The following is a 15,544-nucleotide window of genomic DNA, read 5'->3' on the forward strand; positions in this document are numbered from 1 at the left end:
CATCTGGCAGGAGTGAAACCCTACTCCCTTACGGACCACCAGCGGGTTATTTCAGGTGGCGTGGTTTTCCTTGATAACAGTGATGTGTCAACTGACATTCGCGGATAGCAGCCAGAGATGGCTGTCGTCACTGTTGGTTTGACAAACTGAGTTTGATAGGTTTTTCCACCTTTTGAAAAATAAAAATAAAAAATATCACTGGTCCTCGATCATATCAAAGAGACCACCATATGAACCTTTATCGGACGAAAAGGCCATACCATGCACTATTAGTAACCTCAACCAGCACCACTACCCACGAGTCAAATCCATGTGGCTCGAATCTTTCATTATCACAGACCAACATATAAGCTTAAGCCCCCCTTAGCGTTTTAGACTATCGAACTTGAATTCTCGCATTGCTGGACGCTTCTGGGCTTTAGCTCTTTCTTAATTCAAGGTAAGTTTTCACTCCCACGTCTGTTACATACTATTGTTGCAAGTTTTCTGTGAATTTGGTTCATAGGTTTTAGTGTCCAGGTCTATTTCTGACATTGACAGTAAACTATAGTTCACAGTTGATGATACTAAGTAGTCTGCCATGGACTTCTAGTTTATCAATTATGTTGATACCAACATGATTGTTGATTTTTTCTGCTACGAGGAATGCGTTATGGTTTCCTGTTTGCTTTTTTTGGTTGGCATATCTACTTGCAAGTCATTGTGCTTGGTTGTTTTTTCGCCCCGGTCTACAATATCATGTGATATTTCGGCGGTTGTTATTTGTGCCTGCAATGTATTATTCTGTGTTGGGTAGTTGTTAAATACAGAAAAATGTTTTTGGGGTTTATATTGTAGATTAGCTATGGTGCAGAGTCTTTTGTTTATATGCCTTATGTTTTGCATAAGGACAATCATCTCCATTGTTCTGAACTTCTGACTTATCTATATTTGAATTCTCCGTCAGTTCTCATTCAAGGGTCAATTCCCTTGATTGGGTTTAAGTGGTAGCTCCGTTGGCTAAGTGCATGTCCTGTATCCTTGAAATGATAAAACCCTTATATAAATTTGATTGCTTGAAAAGGATCTTGAACCTGGTAGCAAATTCTCCTGGATTCTATTTGATATTGTAAGTCTTTATGATTGGAAATCTTACAATCCTTGTTTAAAGGGGCCTAGTTGCTTGTGCTCACTTACTTAAAATTGCAATGCTTCTTTATATTACACCAACTCAGATCTTCATAGAAGGAATTCTTATTTTGTGCAAAGAAGAAAAATCTGTAAATTTATTTATAAGAACAAAATGACAATACGTTAGATGCTTGAAGCATTAAAAAATGCTCTTACAGCCCGTGAGATTTCTATATATCTCATCTTTTTTAAATATGTTCTGTATACTGTAGCCAAAAAGATTAAAATGATCTTTCATCAGTTTAAAAGAAAGTTTTCTTTTGAAGTGACTGTAACCTATTATACAGGGACTTCATAATCAGTCACATGAAAGGCCATGAAGCTGTAGAACAGTGCTATAAATTGCTGCAATCTGTGATGGGATGGAGTGCACTGCCGAACTCACTACCACATTGAGCTATGTGAGGGAGGGAAAAATCGCTGTAGACAAGTAACACAAGCTAAATGTGCTTCATGATCTTTTGTGGTCACTCTGAGCTGTGATATGAATGTATGTCTGTCTCTCCATAACTTTGGTATAGCAGCAAATATCTGGAGAGAGATGAAAACACAGGTTGTTTGGGGTTTATAGTGGGACTATGTGAGGAAAACAGCTTGGTCTGCATGGGGATAGCTTGACCTTGGGAGAGAGCAGATCAGAGGTTTGGTTCTACCACAGCAAGGATTTTTCAACTGCTAGGCACACAACAAGCATTTGAAAAAATGCTTCAACCAACGCTGCATGCCAAGTGTTTGATGAAATGATTGTACCAATATATCCTCAATATTCATGCCGGGAGAATGATGATTTAAACAAAATCACATGGCAGGGATTTTTTTATGCTTTGGTACCTGGAGAGGGATAAAAGCAGAGGTTGTGTGAGGCTTTCATGCCGTGAGAATGATGATTTAAACAAAATCACATGGCAGGGTATTTTATGCTTTGATACCTGGAGAGGATAAAAGCACAGGTCGTGTGAGGCTTATAGCAGGAGTCTCTGACAAAAACAGCTTGGCCTGCATGGGGTCAGCTTGAACTTGGGATTAGGCAGATCGGAGGTTTGGTTCTAACTTCTACCACAGCATTTTTCAAGTACTAATAAAAGGGTAAACAACAAGTGTTCAAGAAAATGCTGCAACCAAGGTTGCATGCCAAGTGTTTGATGAAATGATTGGACCAATATCCTCAATATGCATGCCATGACTTTCATGCTCTGAATGATGATTTAAACAAAATCAGAGGGCAAGGTTTACCTGCTCTGATGCCATGTTAGAGTGATGAAGATAACATCAGTTTGCGTCAGTGTTTTAAAAGCCGGCCGGCTTGGAACCGACTCGGCCGAGTTGGTCTGAGCCGGTAAAAAAATTTGCGACTCGGCTGTCGAACCGGTTCGGTCGGCCGAGTTAAGACTGACCCGGCCGAGTCATGGCATGACTCGGCCGGGTCAGTCTTAACTCGGCCGACTTGGCCGAGTCCATATCAACTCGGTTGGGTCACTTCATGCAGCCAGTAAACCCCAAAAACACAATTTTTTTTATTTTTTTATGTTTTTTCTGAGTGTGGGGGACTCCAAATGGTTTTATTAATTGGTTTTTTGGTCTTTGGGGTCCATTCCCCTCTCCTAGTATTGATATGCTATTCAAATTTCATGGTAATGTTAACATTCTCCTTAATCTTCATTTTCATCCTTTTACTTAAATTTTTAACATTACCATGAAATGACTCAGGATGCTTGAGAGTGGTTCCGGCCTCATTGGATTTCATATGGAGAAAGTAGAATTTTAGATTTCATTCAAAATCCAGCAGACTTATCAGTTTTTCATGATTTCAGGATTGGGGGTTTGCAATGTTTCCATTGAATTTTGTCATGTATTAGGTTATAGAACTTGTATTTAATCAAGAGCACCAATCCCTCTATGTACCTTGATGTTAGTGACATTAGTTGTCGAACTCCTCCGGGATTTGCTCCCAAACCGGGAGCTTCTGAAAATGTCGCTCCTGCTCCCGTTTTCGCTCTCACTCCCCGCTTACGCTCCCGCTCCCAAGTAACACTGAGCCAGATGATGTTGGCAACTCTAGCAGTAGCCAGTAGTACTGGTCACAGACTTTTGTTGTGGAGGCCATTTATAGCCTCCTTGGTTATGTGTTTTTGTTTTGATCTCTATATCATCATCGTGTATGTATTGGACAGTGCACTGAGTGCCATTTTGATATAATGGATATATTCATGAGCCTACTTTGATCATATGTTGTCTTCTATCTATATTCTAATGCTGTGTGTTTGAAAACATGAATAAAAATCTTTAAAATTATGTGTTTTTATAAAAAATAAATATTTAATGTATTTTTTACAACGACCGAGTCATTGAAATCGAGCCGGCCGAGTCGATACTAAGTTGGAGTCGGAGTTGGAGTTGACCCTCGGTCGAGTCAGAGTCGGAGTTTTAAAACATTGGTTTGCGTACATAATAATAATTAACATAAACACAATAAACAAGATGTGCACAGCTATCATTGTACCCTACTATTACTAAATGCAATCCATAACCCAAGATAGTACAAATGACTAGATGATCATGCTTGATGATTGATGCATGATTGTATATATATATATATATATACAATCATCAAGAATTATTGATGATTGCATCAAGAATTCAGTTTTTCAAACGAGGTGCATAACGTGAGAAAAACTTGTCTTCATTTACGGGGATGTTCGCAGCTTCAATAATCAATTTCAGCACTTTGCCCTTTCTCAAATAAACAACAAAACTAAGTCATAAGATCGACATTTGACAATTCTAGTTCTTGTAATTACACTATTACATATGGAAGTCCTGACGAGGACTTCACCAGCTTTCATTATGTAAAGCCTTCTATGGTTTCATTAACATTTACTGGGATTGATTCATAGCTTCCGATTTATTTTGGAAACCTAAGGCTGGGGTATTGATTCCCAATACAACAAACAGGAACTGTATTCTCAATAAAGGTCTTTTGACCTTTCTCCTACGCTAGCCCTCTTAGAGTTTTAAACCAAATTGTCAGTTATACCCGTTGATTCCAAGATCGATCTGCATCAAGCTGTGCATTTAAATTGTATTTCTGCATGACACAGGAGACTCAATTGTTAGGGAAGGCAAAGTTGTGAGCTGCAATATTTTGACAGACAGGATACTTCTTCCAATGGAAACCGATGAGTCCCAGATGAAGGTGGAGCAGAACCCAAGCATATTATATCGTTGCAAGAAATGCAGAAGAATTGTTGCATCGCAGGAAAGTGAAGTCTCTCACAGTCCAGGGGAAGGAGAAATGCATTATAAGGGGAAAAGGAGGAGTGCAAGCAATTTGTCACAGACAGAGAGGAAACTAGACTGCTCATCGATATTTGTGGAACCAATGCAGTGGATGGAAGCAGGTATTATTCATCTTCAAGCACTAATCTTTGTTAGCATACTCTGTATTCTGTAACGTGTATTGGCATTTTGCTCTCCTATAATCTTCAGTATGAGCTGATAAGGAGTGTTCAATTGTTTAAATAGTTCAAGAAGGCGCTGTTGAAGGCAAACTTACGTGTGCTGGTTGCAAAGCTCGTTTGGGCTATTTCAACTGGGCAGGCTTGCAATGTAGTTGTGGAACTTGGGTGAACCCAGCATTTCGGTTAAGCAAAAGTCGGATGGATACTTGCACATTCTGAATTTGTAAGCCTAGGATTATGATTCTGAAATCCATTTGTAGATCAGAAAATAGTAATTTTAATACTATTTAAAAGGTATGACAAAGTCTGTTATACAGCTTTTGGGCAATTATTTCTGTGTTCACAAATTGCATGTTTACATAAAATGATAAAAACATAGCTTCAGAAAAAAGCTTGTCTACTGTGAAAGAACATACAGGTAATTCTTATCTGCTATTTAGGTATTGTCTGGTTGAGTTTTTTTTGGCATTTGCTTGGTTTGCAATATAGGATAACGAGGTGATTCTTCATATTTTGAAATGAAGTTTTCTTCCTGATGTGGTTCTGTTATGTGACTTGTAAAAGACATAAAAAGGTTGGTGACTAGCTAAGTAACTGGGTTCATGTTTGTGTTCAAATTTGATGACAATGAAAGTAACAAAAAAATTGCTAGTAAAAAGATGATAAAGAGAATCAAAATGAATTTTGGTGCAACTTCCTGAAAATTCACCATTATACTTGGAATTTCCATTATATTTGCCAGTGCTTGAGATTTGGTGAATTTCAAAATTTTCCCTCAAATATTGCCATATGTGGTGACTAAGGTGACAAAGATGACAAGTAGACAGAGTGGCTTAATATTGTTACGGCTTCTCTATTTTCTTTCATTTCTATTCTTGTCCGCTCCTGCAAATTTCAGAGGCATCTGGAAAACAAGAAAGATGAAAATTTCTATGCATTTTCTTTGCATGTATGCATCATACCAAACGATGACATTATTTGAATCCAATACTGTCTTTACAATTACATTCATGATGTAGCAGTTACAGTCCGAAATTTGTTTCAGCTCTTTTTAATGTTGTTTTTCCTACTAGCTTTCAATTCAAAGTGCAAATCACAGCGGATAAACTGCTGATCTCTATCTAACAACTTAGTAAATTAAATATTCTTCCTTCCATGATATTCTAGCTCTGTTTGAGTAGTTGCCAGTCTCCCCATGCTCAATAGTTGATAAAACGGCATTGAAGACTGCCTAAGTCTTCACTAGATTATGACTTCTGCTTTGTTATTGATTTCATCTGTGTAGTCTATATGTTGCTACATGGCATAATTACTGATACAATTTATTGCATTGGTTAACATCCGTACCTGGCTGTTTGTAATCTAAGAATGCCGAACTGCAAGAAGTTTTGGGTCTTGCACTGTTGACAACATATGTTAAAACCCAAGTTACCGGAAATGCTACTCCCAACTCCCAGAAACGTCGTTCTGCATTTCGGATACGGAAAGGTGTACAAAATGGCATGAAATGTTTCCGCCACGTTTCACTTTTTCGGAAACGACCAGTCTGAGATCGGAAATGTTTCAAAGGAGTTTCAAGAAAATTTGGACACGTTTCCAAAAAATATGGATACGTTTCCAAGTTTCTAGGTTTCCAATGTTCTAGGCACTTTATTGCAAGAATATATTCCAGGTTTGTTTGTCCAGAGCATGTAAATGCAGCTGAATTCTTTGCAGACCTTATATCCACTGATTACAGCTCATCTGAAAGTGAACATTTATCTTGAAAAAGGATTCATGACATGATAGAGGTATTTGCCAACAAGTTTTCAACAATGCCAGATCTAAAGGATGGAAACTTGGAATTTGGAATGGAAACTCATAAGGTATCTATGAAATCAAGAAGGAAAGTTGTTACCCACAAAGTTGGTTGGTGGAAGCAGTTTCTTTGCATTAGGTTAAATTTTCTCAACACTTTTTTCTTGATTCTTGGTCATATGATCTTAGGTTGTGAATAAATAAATCCAACTTACTTCTTTCTATGAATTTTAGAGCATCCCCTGTTGTAGCTACTGGAATACAATCCAATTTATAATGTGTAGACGTTGTTATTTACAATGATTAAATTTACATTATATTCAGTGATACTAAACAATATTTCTATGTCATGACTCCCTTAGAGCCTAGACCAAGATACTGTGCAACATACTATTTACAAAGTCAAATTCACTATGTTGCGTTTGTGTTAGTGCTGTCAAATTCATTAGAAAAATATATAATTTCATGAAGTATGATGTGACTCTGAAAACAATCTCATATTCCTTTAAACTGTGAGTGGATATTGACATTTTAATAAAAGGTGCCAACTTGAATGTTATAATAGTCATTGATGATGATGACAATGTTTACACTGAATTGATGATGATAATTTGTTTATGTTGAATTTATGATGATGATTATGTATTTTTAAATATGGAATCTAGATTCTAAAGATTAAAAGATGAATGATAATATGAATATATATATATATATATATATATATATATATATATATATATATATATATATATATATGCGCCATTTCTTTTCCGTTCGTATCAAGATTTTTTGAAAATATGCCATATCCATTTCAAACCCTCTTTCTGTATCCGTTTCAGTGCAACTTAGGTTAAAGCCAAAGAAAGAAGCAAAAAACAATATAATGTGATGGTGAATGAAAAGCCAAATCAATCCCAGCGAAAGAAACATAAAGAGCTAGATGCACATGACACAACAAAAGGCCGTGGCACTGGTAAATAAGTTTGTTCATGCCAATGTTGAAAGTAAAACTGAGACCAAAATGTAACTAAATGTTATAATGCATTACCCAAAGTTTGTATAAACATTTGAAAATACTTATAAGGTCACTGCCAAATCTTTTCAAAGGTCCTCTCTTGGGTCATGAAAAGCCTACGAAATTCCTCATTGGTTCTTTGCAAGGGAATGGTTAGGTTCACCTATAAAATAATGGCATGATGCCATGGTTACTTAAATTCCTCATTGGTTCTTTGTAAGGGAATGGTTATGTTAACCTATAAAATAATGGCATGATGCCATGGTTACTTATGAGCCATTGTTAATTTGGCTTGAATCAGTGACCTACTGCTAGCTTGCCTTGGTTACTTATGGGTCCATGTTAATTTAGCTTGAATCAGTGACCTAATCTAGCAAGCACTCAAGATAGTGCTTGCTTTTGCCCAAAGCTTGATAACTTTTCAACTTTTCATATTGCACTTGTGAGGGGAAATACTGAAATACTAAGATAAGACTATAGGTATTATAATAATATAGCTCAAGATAAGATTATAGGTATTATAATAATATAGCTCAGGGTAGTGCTTTTTCCCATTCAGTTGTTCTTGGTAGCTTTTCACATTGCCTTTATATGTAGTGAAATATAAATATTGTAAGATTATAAACTTGATTATATTAGAAAAATATAAAATATAATATAGAAAAGAGATCTACTTAACTGTACAACGTTTGCCTTTCCTTTGTACCTATGTCTGGAAAACGTTGTAATGAATAATGACACATTTTTTTATTTTTATTTTTGGATGAATCCTTTCCTTTTTTTACCTATGCCTTCTTGGTAGCTTTTCACATTGCCTTTATATGTAGTGAAATATAAATATTTTAAGATTATAAATTTGATTATATTAAAAAATATAAAATATGCCTTCTTGGTAGCTTTTCACATTGCCTTTATATGTAGTGAAATATAAATATTTTAAGATTATAAATTTGATTATATTAAAAAATATAAAATATAATATAGAAAAGAGATCTAGTTAAGTTTACAACGTTTGCCTTTCCTTTGTACCTGTCTGGAAAACGTTGTAACGAATAATGGCACTTTTTTAAATTTTTGGATGATTCCTTTCCTTTTTTACCTATGCCTGGAAAAGGCTGCAACCAATAATGACGTGTTTTATTTTTGGATGAATGCATTTGATGTCTAACATAAAACGAAATGCAACATTAAAGCGTGTCGTAACAAGTGATAAACATAGTTGTACTGGGGTAAGATTGTTGAAAGGAATAAAGAGCAAGTGATGTGAACCAAATATAATTTAAAAGCAACCCAAGACAATAAGGAGACAAATTCTTGAAGAATAAGTGTAGGATTAGATGTAAAAGCAACCAAAGACAATAAGGAGACAGATTCTTGAAGAATAATCAGGAGACAGATTCTTGAAGAATAAGTGTAGGATTAGATGTTGGGCAGGAGACAAAATTCTTGTAGAATAGTGTAGCATTAGATATTGGGCATGCCATCAATGCCTCATTAACTACTTGGATGAGGACCACAACATTAGATGGAAAACCCTTACCATGCATTGCAATTGGAAAGAAAATTTTCTTATCTCATCTCTTACCATGTCTCACATGTATTATTTATATTTTTTTTGAAAAAATTGCTTTACCTGAACAAAAGATTAATGCATGTGACTATAATGGATGCAAGAGAGGTATATATTGCGAGGAAGATGGGTGAGGTATATATTGCGAGGAAGATGGGTCAAGAATAGGGAGAAAGACCATGGATTCCTAGGGATGAGTATTATTATTTTTGGAATTGAATATTATAAATATACATAAATTTTTTGATTTCATGATTGTACTTTTTATTATATTTTTGTATTCTTATAATGCCTATTCATATTCATGTGATGGGTAGTGAAAGATGAAATGTGAAGTGTGACATGAATGTTTTATTTTTTACATTTTAGTGATATAAATTCTACTTTTATTATTTGATTTATGTTCGGATAAAATGAACATAAAATTAAATGATGTAAACTATATCATGAAACAAATATTAAAAGTAGCATGGCAAGGAACTAACTATAACCACTTACTATGGATAGCAACATTAAAACGTTATTTAATGATGACTCAAATATTGGTATTATTCGAGTCTTAAAATTGGTGTCAATGTAAAAACTTTTTAGTTAACACAAGTCAAAGTTTCAAGATTTCTAATCAGGTAGACAATAGTATTCAAATTGTGCAACATAACCCTTCCAAGATGGTGATAACTATATACTAATGACATTACGAAATTATGATAGGTATACTTATTTCTTTCACAAACTAAATCTATTTATGAAGATTCATCAAATAGGTTCGACTCAACAATCACGTAGAATCTCCTAGATTGAGGGCTTACTCATTTTCAAGGGTAACAATCCTAATGATTAAGAAATAATTTCTTTATTCTCATGCATTGATTAGAAATAATAACTGATAAAAATTAAAGGTCGTATAAACCTAAGATAATAATTCGTTACTTAAAAGGCTTCTTGATTCAACATTCAATAGTACAATCATATAACGTGTCGTAAAACTTTCATAGGGCTAGCTCGATGGGTCAACTTGAGTGGTTGAGTGTTGCAACTTACAAGCAAGAGGTCTCAGGGTCAAATCCCTGGGATACCTGCCATTGTGGATATTATTGGGCCTCACTCGATGCCCTCGTTAGATTAGGTACAAAGACCACGGTCAGTTTACCTCGGTATCATCCTTGAAATGAGGGAAGTTCTTGGAGGGTGTCCCAAAGATGTGTATTCCATCCAAAAGAAAAACTTCATAGGATAAGCACAATCAGTCTTGAGATAGAATCATGATATAAACTATCAAATCTAATGTAAACACCTTATACCATCATTACGATAATTCGTATTGATTACAAAATAATCTATATACAACAATCACAAGTTGCTAATGATGAGAGAAGTAATTATTTTCTTTCCTAAAGGGAGCCAATATAAATAAGAGACAATGATTAAACTCATTCAATGCAATTATTAGACATCATGACCCTCATTTATAAGTGTTATATATCAAGCCTTATAGTCAATACCTCTTTAGGCCATCATTCCCTAGTTTAAACTCCAAAATCTCACCAAAAATAGTCAAATAAGCCATCATGGGACACATTTGCTAGCATTCTAAGGGAAAATAACCAACATATAGTGTGCTCATGGATTATACAATGATAACTAATGAGCTGCTAACTATTGTCCTTTGGAAAACATGAAAGCAACTCCAGTGTCATCCAAAAAACTCAAAACATTGGTTTGTAGAAGATTTAGGAGAGCTTCTAGTTAATCAATTGAATTAGGACCTCCTAAGGCGAGGCTCAACCAACCTTTTTAGATTAGGGAAATTTGTTTCTTTTTTCCATTCCAAATTTAAGGATATGCATGTAAAAAATGTATTCTTATAAGACTCGATATCTATTGGGAGAGTTGAAATTCACACATAAGAAAGTTTTAGAATTACCTTTTTCAAAGAGAAACTTAAATTCTTGGAGACGCATAATTTTTGGATCTCAGCTTAAATTAACACGCAACCCATTCCACAACACAATCATTTTTGTCAAGCATTCAATATGCATGCTTTTCCAATGCATTTCTATACATAGTTTGCAAACTAATTAATTTCAAATAACCATTTTACTCATCAACACCTCTATGAAATTTCATAGCAATTTCTCATAACCAATAATGACATTTTATTCTTCATATAAAATTAGCATATCCTCCAATTTGAGGAAAGAGAACACTGAATTATTTTGATGACAAAGGTAAGAGTGTTTATGATAGATGAATGGTCGATAGAGGATCCATTCAACTCCATTTGTTTGCTATTCATTAATAAGTAAATGTTAATCATTCCTACGACTCTTAACAATAAAATTAGTGCATATTAATTATAAATGGCCATATAGTGGGAGGAATATTAAATTAAGGGGTAATTGAGGGCAATCGTTATGTATTAGGACATACGTGTTGTTGGTAGATAGATTGCCAGCGATAGCTTCATTTATTAAGAGGGTCAAAGCTTAAAAAGAAATATTTACTATATGCTAATTGTATTTTATTGCATATTTCAAAACTTGGTTGGTAGATAGATTGCCATTAATAGCTTGATTTTTTAATAGACTCACAACATTAAAAATAAATATTATACTATTTGCTTCTTGTATCTTATTGTATATTTCAAAACTTGATTGGTAAATAGATTACCAGAATATCTTTATTTAAGACATTTAATATGGTAGACACATCTGTGAATTAAGAGAATCCACATTTTATATTGGCAACCATATAACTGTTGAAACCTGGAGCCAACTCACTTAATCAAAATTATAACATTAATTTATTGAAATTTTCTCTATAAAAAGAATGAGATTACTTGAAATGTGAAAAGAATAATAATATAACTTCTAAAATTAAAAATAAATCATAATATAATGTTTTGAAAAAAAAAACTATTAAAAAAACAATAATACACAATTTCTTTGAAATTTATTTAAATTTTTTTTTAGCTTAGCATAACCACACTGCTAACTTTTCATAGCAATATAACAATTCTAAACTTTTCATAACAATATAACAATCCTAAATTTTTAAGAGCAAATTACTAGTAAAACGGCTCCGATCTCTAAGCATGGCCGGTAATAATTAACGAATTCAATTTCCAAAGAATGCGCAAATAAACTTTCCTTTCGTTCTATTTTTTAGAGCCAAAATGTGGCCTCAAGTATACTTCCGTGCTTTACTTTTGTCATGACTACTAACTTTCCAAGGGCAGTGAGTGAATTAAAGCAAGAGAAAACTAATTTAAAAGCTTACTTTTGGTAATGTTGTAAATCCATATAAAAAAGGCATGCTTAGTATATTTTCCACAAATTCCTTAGATGGTTGAAATTGTCTTTATAAATTAGAATATTACATAGTTGAAAATGTCTTATGAATTGGAATTGGAATTGATGTTTGTATGGTTGTGTTATTGAGATTTTTATATATGAAATTGGTTTAATATAGGGAATGACAAGCGTTGCTGATAAATTCTAATTGTATTGAGAGAGAAAAATATTGCCAATGAGGATGGAATATGGTGAGCATTTCAGATGTGTACATTTTTTTGAGTATTAATGTGTGATGTATTTAATCAAATTATAGATTAATTAAATTTATAATAAAAATAATGTTGTTATTGCTATAGTTCTAATACAATTTGAGTGGGCCTAATGATTAAGAGCATGTGCTTCTTTTTAAGAGGTCACAGGTTCAAAACCAGGGGGTAGAGTATGTATGCTTTCGTAGACTTAGCAATCAAATCATTGCGCGGAGGTGGGTCCCTTGTCCCACAAACAAGGGGGCCTTATACACCAATGTGGTGTCTGGCTTGGCCGTGACCTTAAAATTGGATAATAATAATAATAATATTATCATATTTATCATGTACAAATTAAAATTATTATATAAATAGAAATTTTGAATTTGTATTGTATATTAATTAATTTTTTTGATTGTTTGATGAAATTGATTTATTTGCAATTTGTAGAAAAATATGAACAGATAATCAATCCACCTCACTCCTCCATGTCATCTCCTGTACATCCATGTCACCCTTCTATACCCCTCACATCATCAAGATTCTTTGTTTTTCTTGCTCAGTACAAAAAAGATAAAAGGTCGTTTCTTTGTCCTCTAGTTGCAGAGTTATGGTGAGCAACGTCCAGGGTGTACACTATCAATTCCACATCAACATTTGGCTCTTCATTGTCTCCAATTACTAGGTAACTCATAGTTCCACATTTCTTCCTTGTCCTTTCTTTCAAATTGTACACATGGAGAAAATGCCAAAATCAACTAAATAACCTCCAATCTCTATGTCATTTGCTCATATACCCTTTATAGACAGAGAATCTGAAGTGTACGGTTCCCATTGCTCCTTGGACCTTTTGGAGATTGGCAGGACATCCTTGACCATTCTAGTGACTCAAATAATATTTTTCGAGTCGTTCAGTCTAGCCTTTATCATGTAATTGTCCCACATACCTATATTTTCCATGATTTTGTGAGTTGGTTAGTGTCTTCCCTTGTCCCACAAAGGAATTTTGTTATGTCTTCTTTAGGGGAGAATATTTTTTAGGCCACTTTAGAGGTAATATACAAATCTTTTAATTTTCCTACAGTCGAGAATCCTATGATATTTTCATATGAATCCTTACTCCTCACTTATAGACATATTTCTAAAGAGAATAAGGAAAGTCTATTTAAACTCATTCTACCACCAAAATCCCAAAGTCCTCCACCTGCAGTGAATTATCCAACATCTTTATTTTCCGAAGCTGCGCATCATGGCTTGTTAGTTTTTGGTAGCATCAGAAGTGATCTAGCCTTGAAAATTGGTGGGGAGGCTAAGGCACATGAGTTCTAAAGAACCCAAAAACCATTTGGTGAAATTCCACCTGGATTGTATTTTACTAAAATAATTAATATTCTTAATGGGGTTCCTAAGTCTAAATTTACGGAAATTAAAATATTAATGGTTATTAATCAAAATATGGGTGAGAGTGATCTAGAAGGAGGATCAAGTCATGTTTTAATCTTAGCCATTGATTAGAGACTTAATCTTGGCCATTGAAGTCTCAACAGAAAAAGTATAAGAAAAAGACTTGGGGTTTATTTAGAAACACATAGAGAGATTGAGGAAATCGATTTTCTGAGGTGAGAAGTTCTCAGGAGGAAAATCGATTGGGGAGATCAAGCAGTAGAGGGGCAGGGATAGTTCAGGAGTACCGACAAAGAGGCAGATAGAAGATTGTGGAGGCAACACAACAACAAGGACAACTGATGTTGGGCCAATATGGGCCCACGCAGTCGACACAAAGCTAGAAGGGCCAACGCAGAGGTGAAGCTGCCCTCTACGCAAAAAGCCAGAACTACTAGGGAACTCTGGAACATTCGGGAAAGTTGACGTAGTGGGCAAAAGTGACATCTCAGGGCTGAAGCAGGGCCTACGCAGGGCCATCACAAAAGTAGCTGGGGTTAGCCAGTCTTGCTGCCAGATCAAATTTAAGTAGTGTAGGCTGCAGAAGTAATTTGCTTTAGTATTCAGAAGAATAACTTGATGAATGTAATTAAAATCAAGTAGGTGAAGTAGATTCAAGTTTGCTGCAGTAGGGGTTCCTTGAGGATTAAGAATTTTCACATGGCTTACTTATAAAAGTTTGTCTCTTTTGGAAGAAGATGATACTAGAATAGTAAGTGAATAAGCCTTGGGGTTTTGAGTTTGATGTTGCAACCAAATATTGTTTTGGATATCCCTTCTTACTCAGTGAAATCTATCATTTCTCAATTTCAGAACTATGATATTTATGGTTATTTTAGATATCCCTCTATCCTAGTCTATATGTACTGTTGGAAACCTTTGAGCACTACTGAGAAGGGGGGTGTGAATTAGTAGTATGATCAATATATGATTTTTACCAATTTAAACTTCAATTACTGAATAACATATATGTTAACCAACAACTAATAAACATCATAGCATGTGCATCACATAAACATAACTGAAAACCATAAGAATTTACAAAATAATAAACATGCACACCACATGAATCACACATGAGACACAAGATTTATAGTGGAAACCCTTATGGGAGAAAAACCACCCTTGCTGCTGCTTCTCTGCTCTAAATTTCAATTATGTTAAGTAATTGTCTTTTACATAGCTTTTTGAATCCCATCAGCATGGAGACTCGACCTCATATACAATATGCCAACACTGATCGGCTAGGAGACTCGATTCTATTGATTAGCTAGGAAGACTATGTTCTCATATAAATCTACGGACTACCATCCGTTGAAGGCCATCGTGATCAACGATCCTCACCCAACTCCGGTTGGACTATCCAACTACCATTGGATCGAGAAACTGTTCCTTTCGCTGAAGCTTCAATATCACTGCTCCTCTCTCATGAAGTCACTGCTCCTCTACCACTATGCAGACCTCCTTTCATCTATTTTCAAACTGGATCCAAGACACTCTTCTCAACAAGAATCCAACTCTGCATACATGCTCTTAGGAGAAATATT

General features: G+C 34.7%; 1 protein-coding gene across 2 annotated transcripts; it reads left to right on the forward strand.

The window, feature by feature from the left end:
• Positions 1 to 245: 245 nt before the first annotated feature.
• Positions 246 to 6,196, forward strand: LOC149162369 (putative inactive dual specificity protein phosphatase-like At4g18593). 2 transcript variants are annotated; one of them, XM_089437237.1, is made up of 4 exons: positions 246 to 439; positions 1,458 to 2,208; positions 4,269 to 4,568; positions 4,693 to 6,196. In XM_089437237.1, the coding sequence occupies exons 3-4, from the start codon at positions 4,337 to 4,339 to the stop codon at positions 4,845 to 4,847; spliced, it is 387 nt and encodes a 128-aa protein (XP_089293363.1). In that variant the 5' UTR covers positions 246 to 439; positions 1,458 to 2,208; positions 4,269 to 4,336; the 3' UTR covers positions 4,848 to 6,196. The 2 variants fall into 2 exon arrangements, with proteins under 2 accessions (XP_089293363.1, XP_089293362.1); XM_089437236.1 differs by lacking the exon at positions 1,458 to 2,208 and having other exon boundaries at positions 249 to 439.
• The last annotated feature ends 9,348 nt before the right edge of the window (positions 6,197 to 15,544 follow it).

Source organism: Pinus tabuliformis, chromosome 5_2 (assembly GCF_031772625.1).
Source record: "Pinus tabuliformis cultivar Carrire ecotype Pingquan chromosome 5_2, CPIR1, whole genome shotgun sequence".
Taxonomy (NCBI): Eukaryota; Viridiplantae; Streptophyta; class Pinopsida; order Pinales; family Pinaceae; genus Pinus; species Pinus tabuliformis.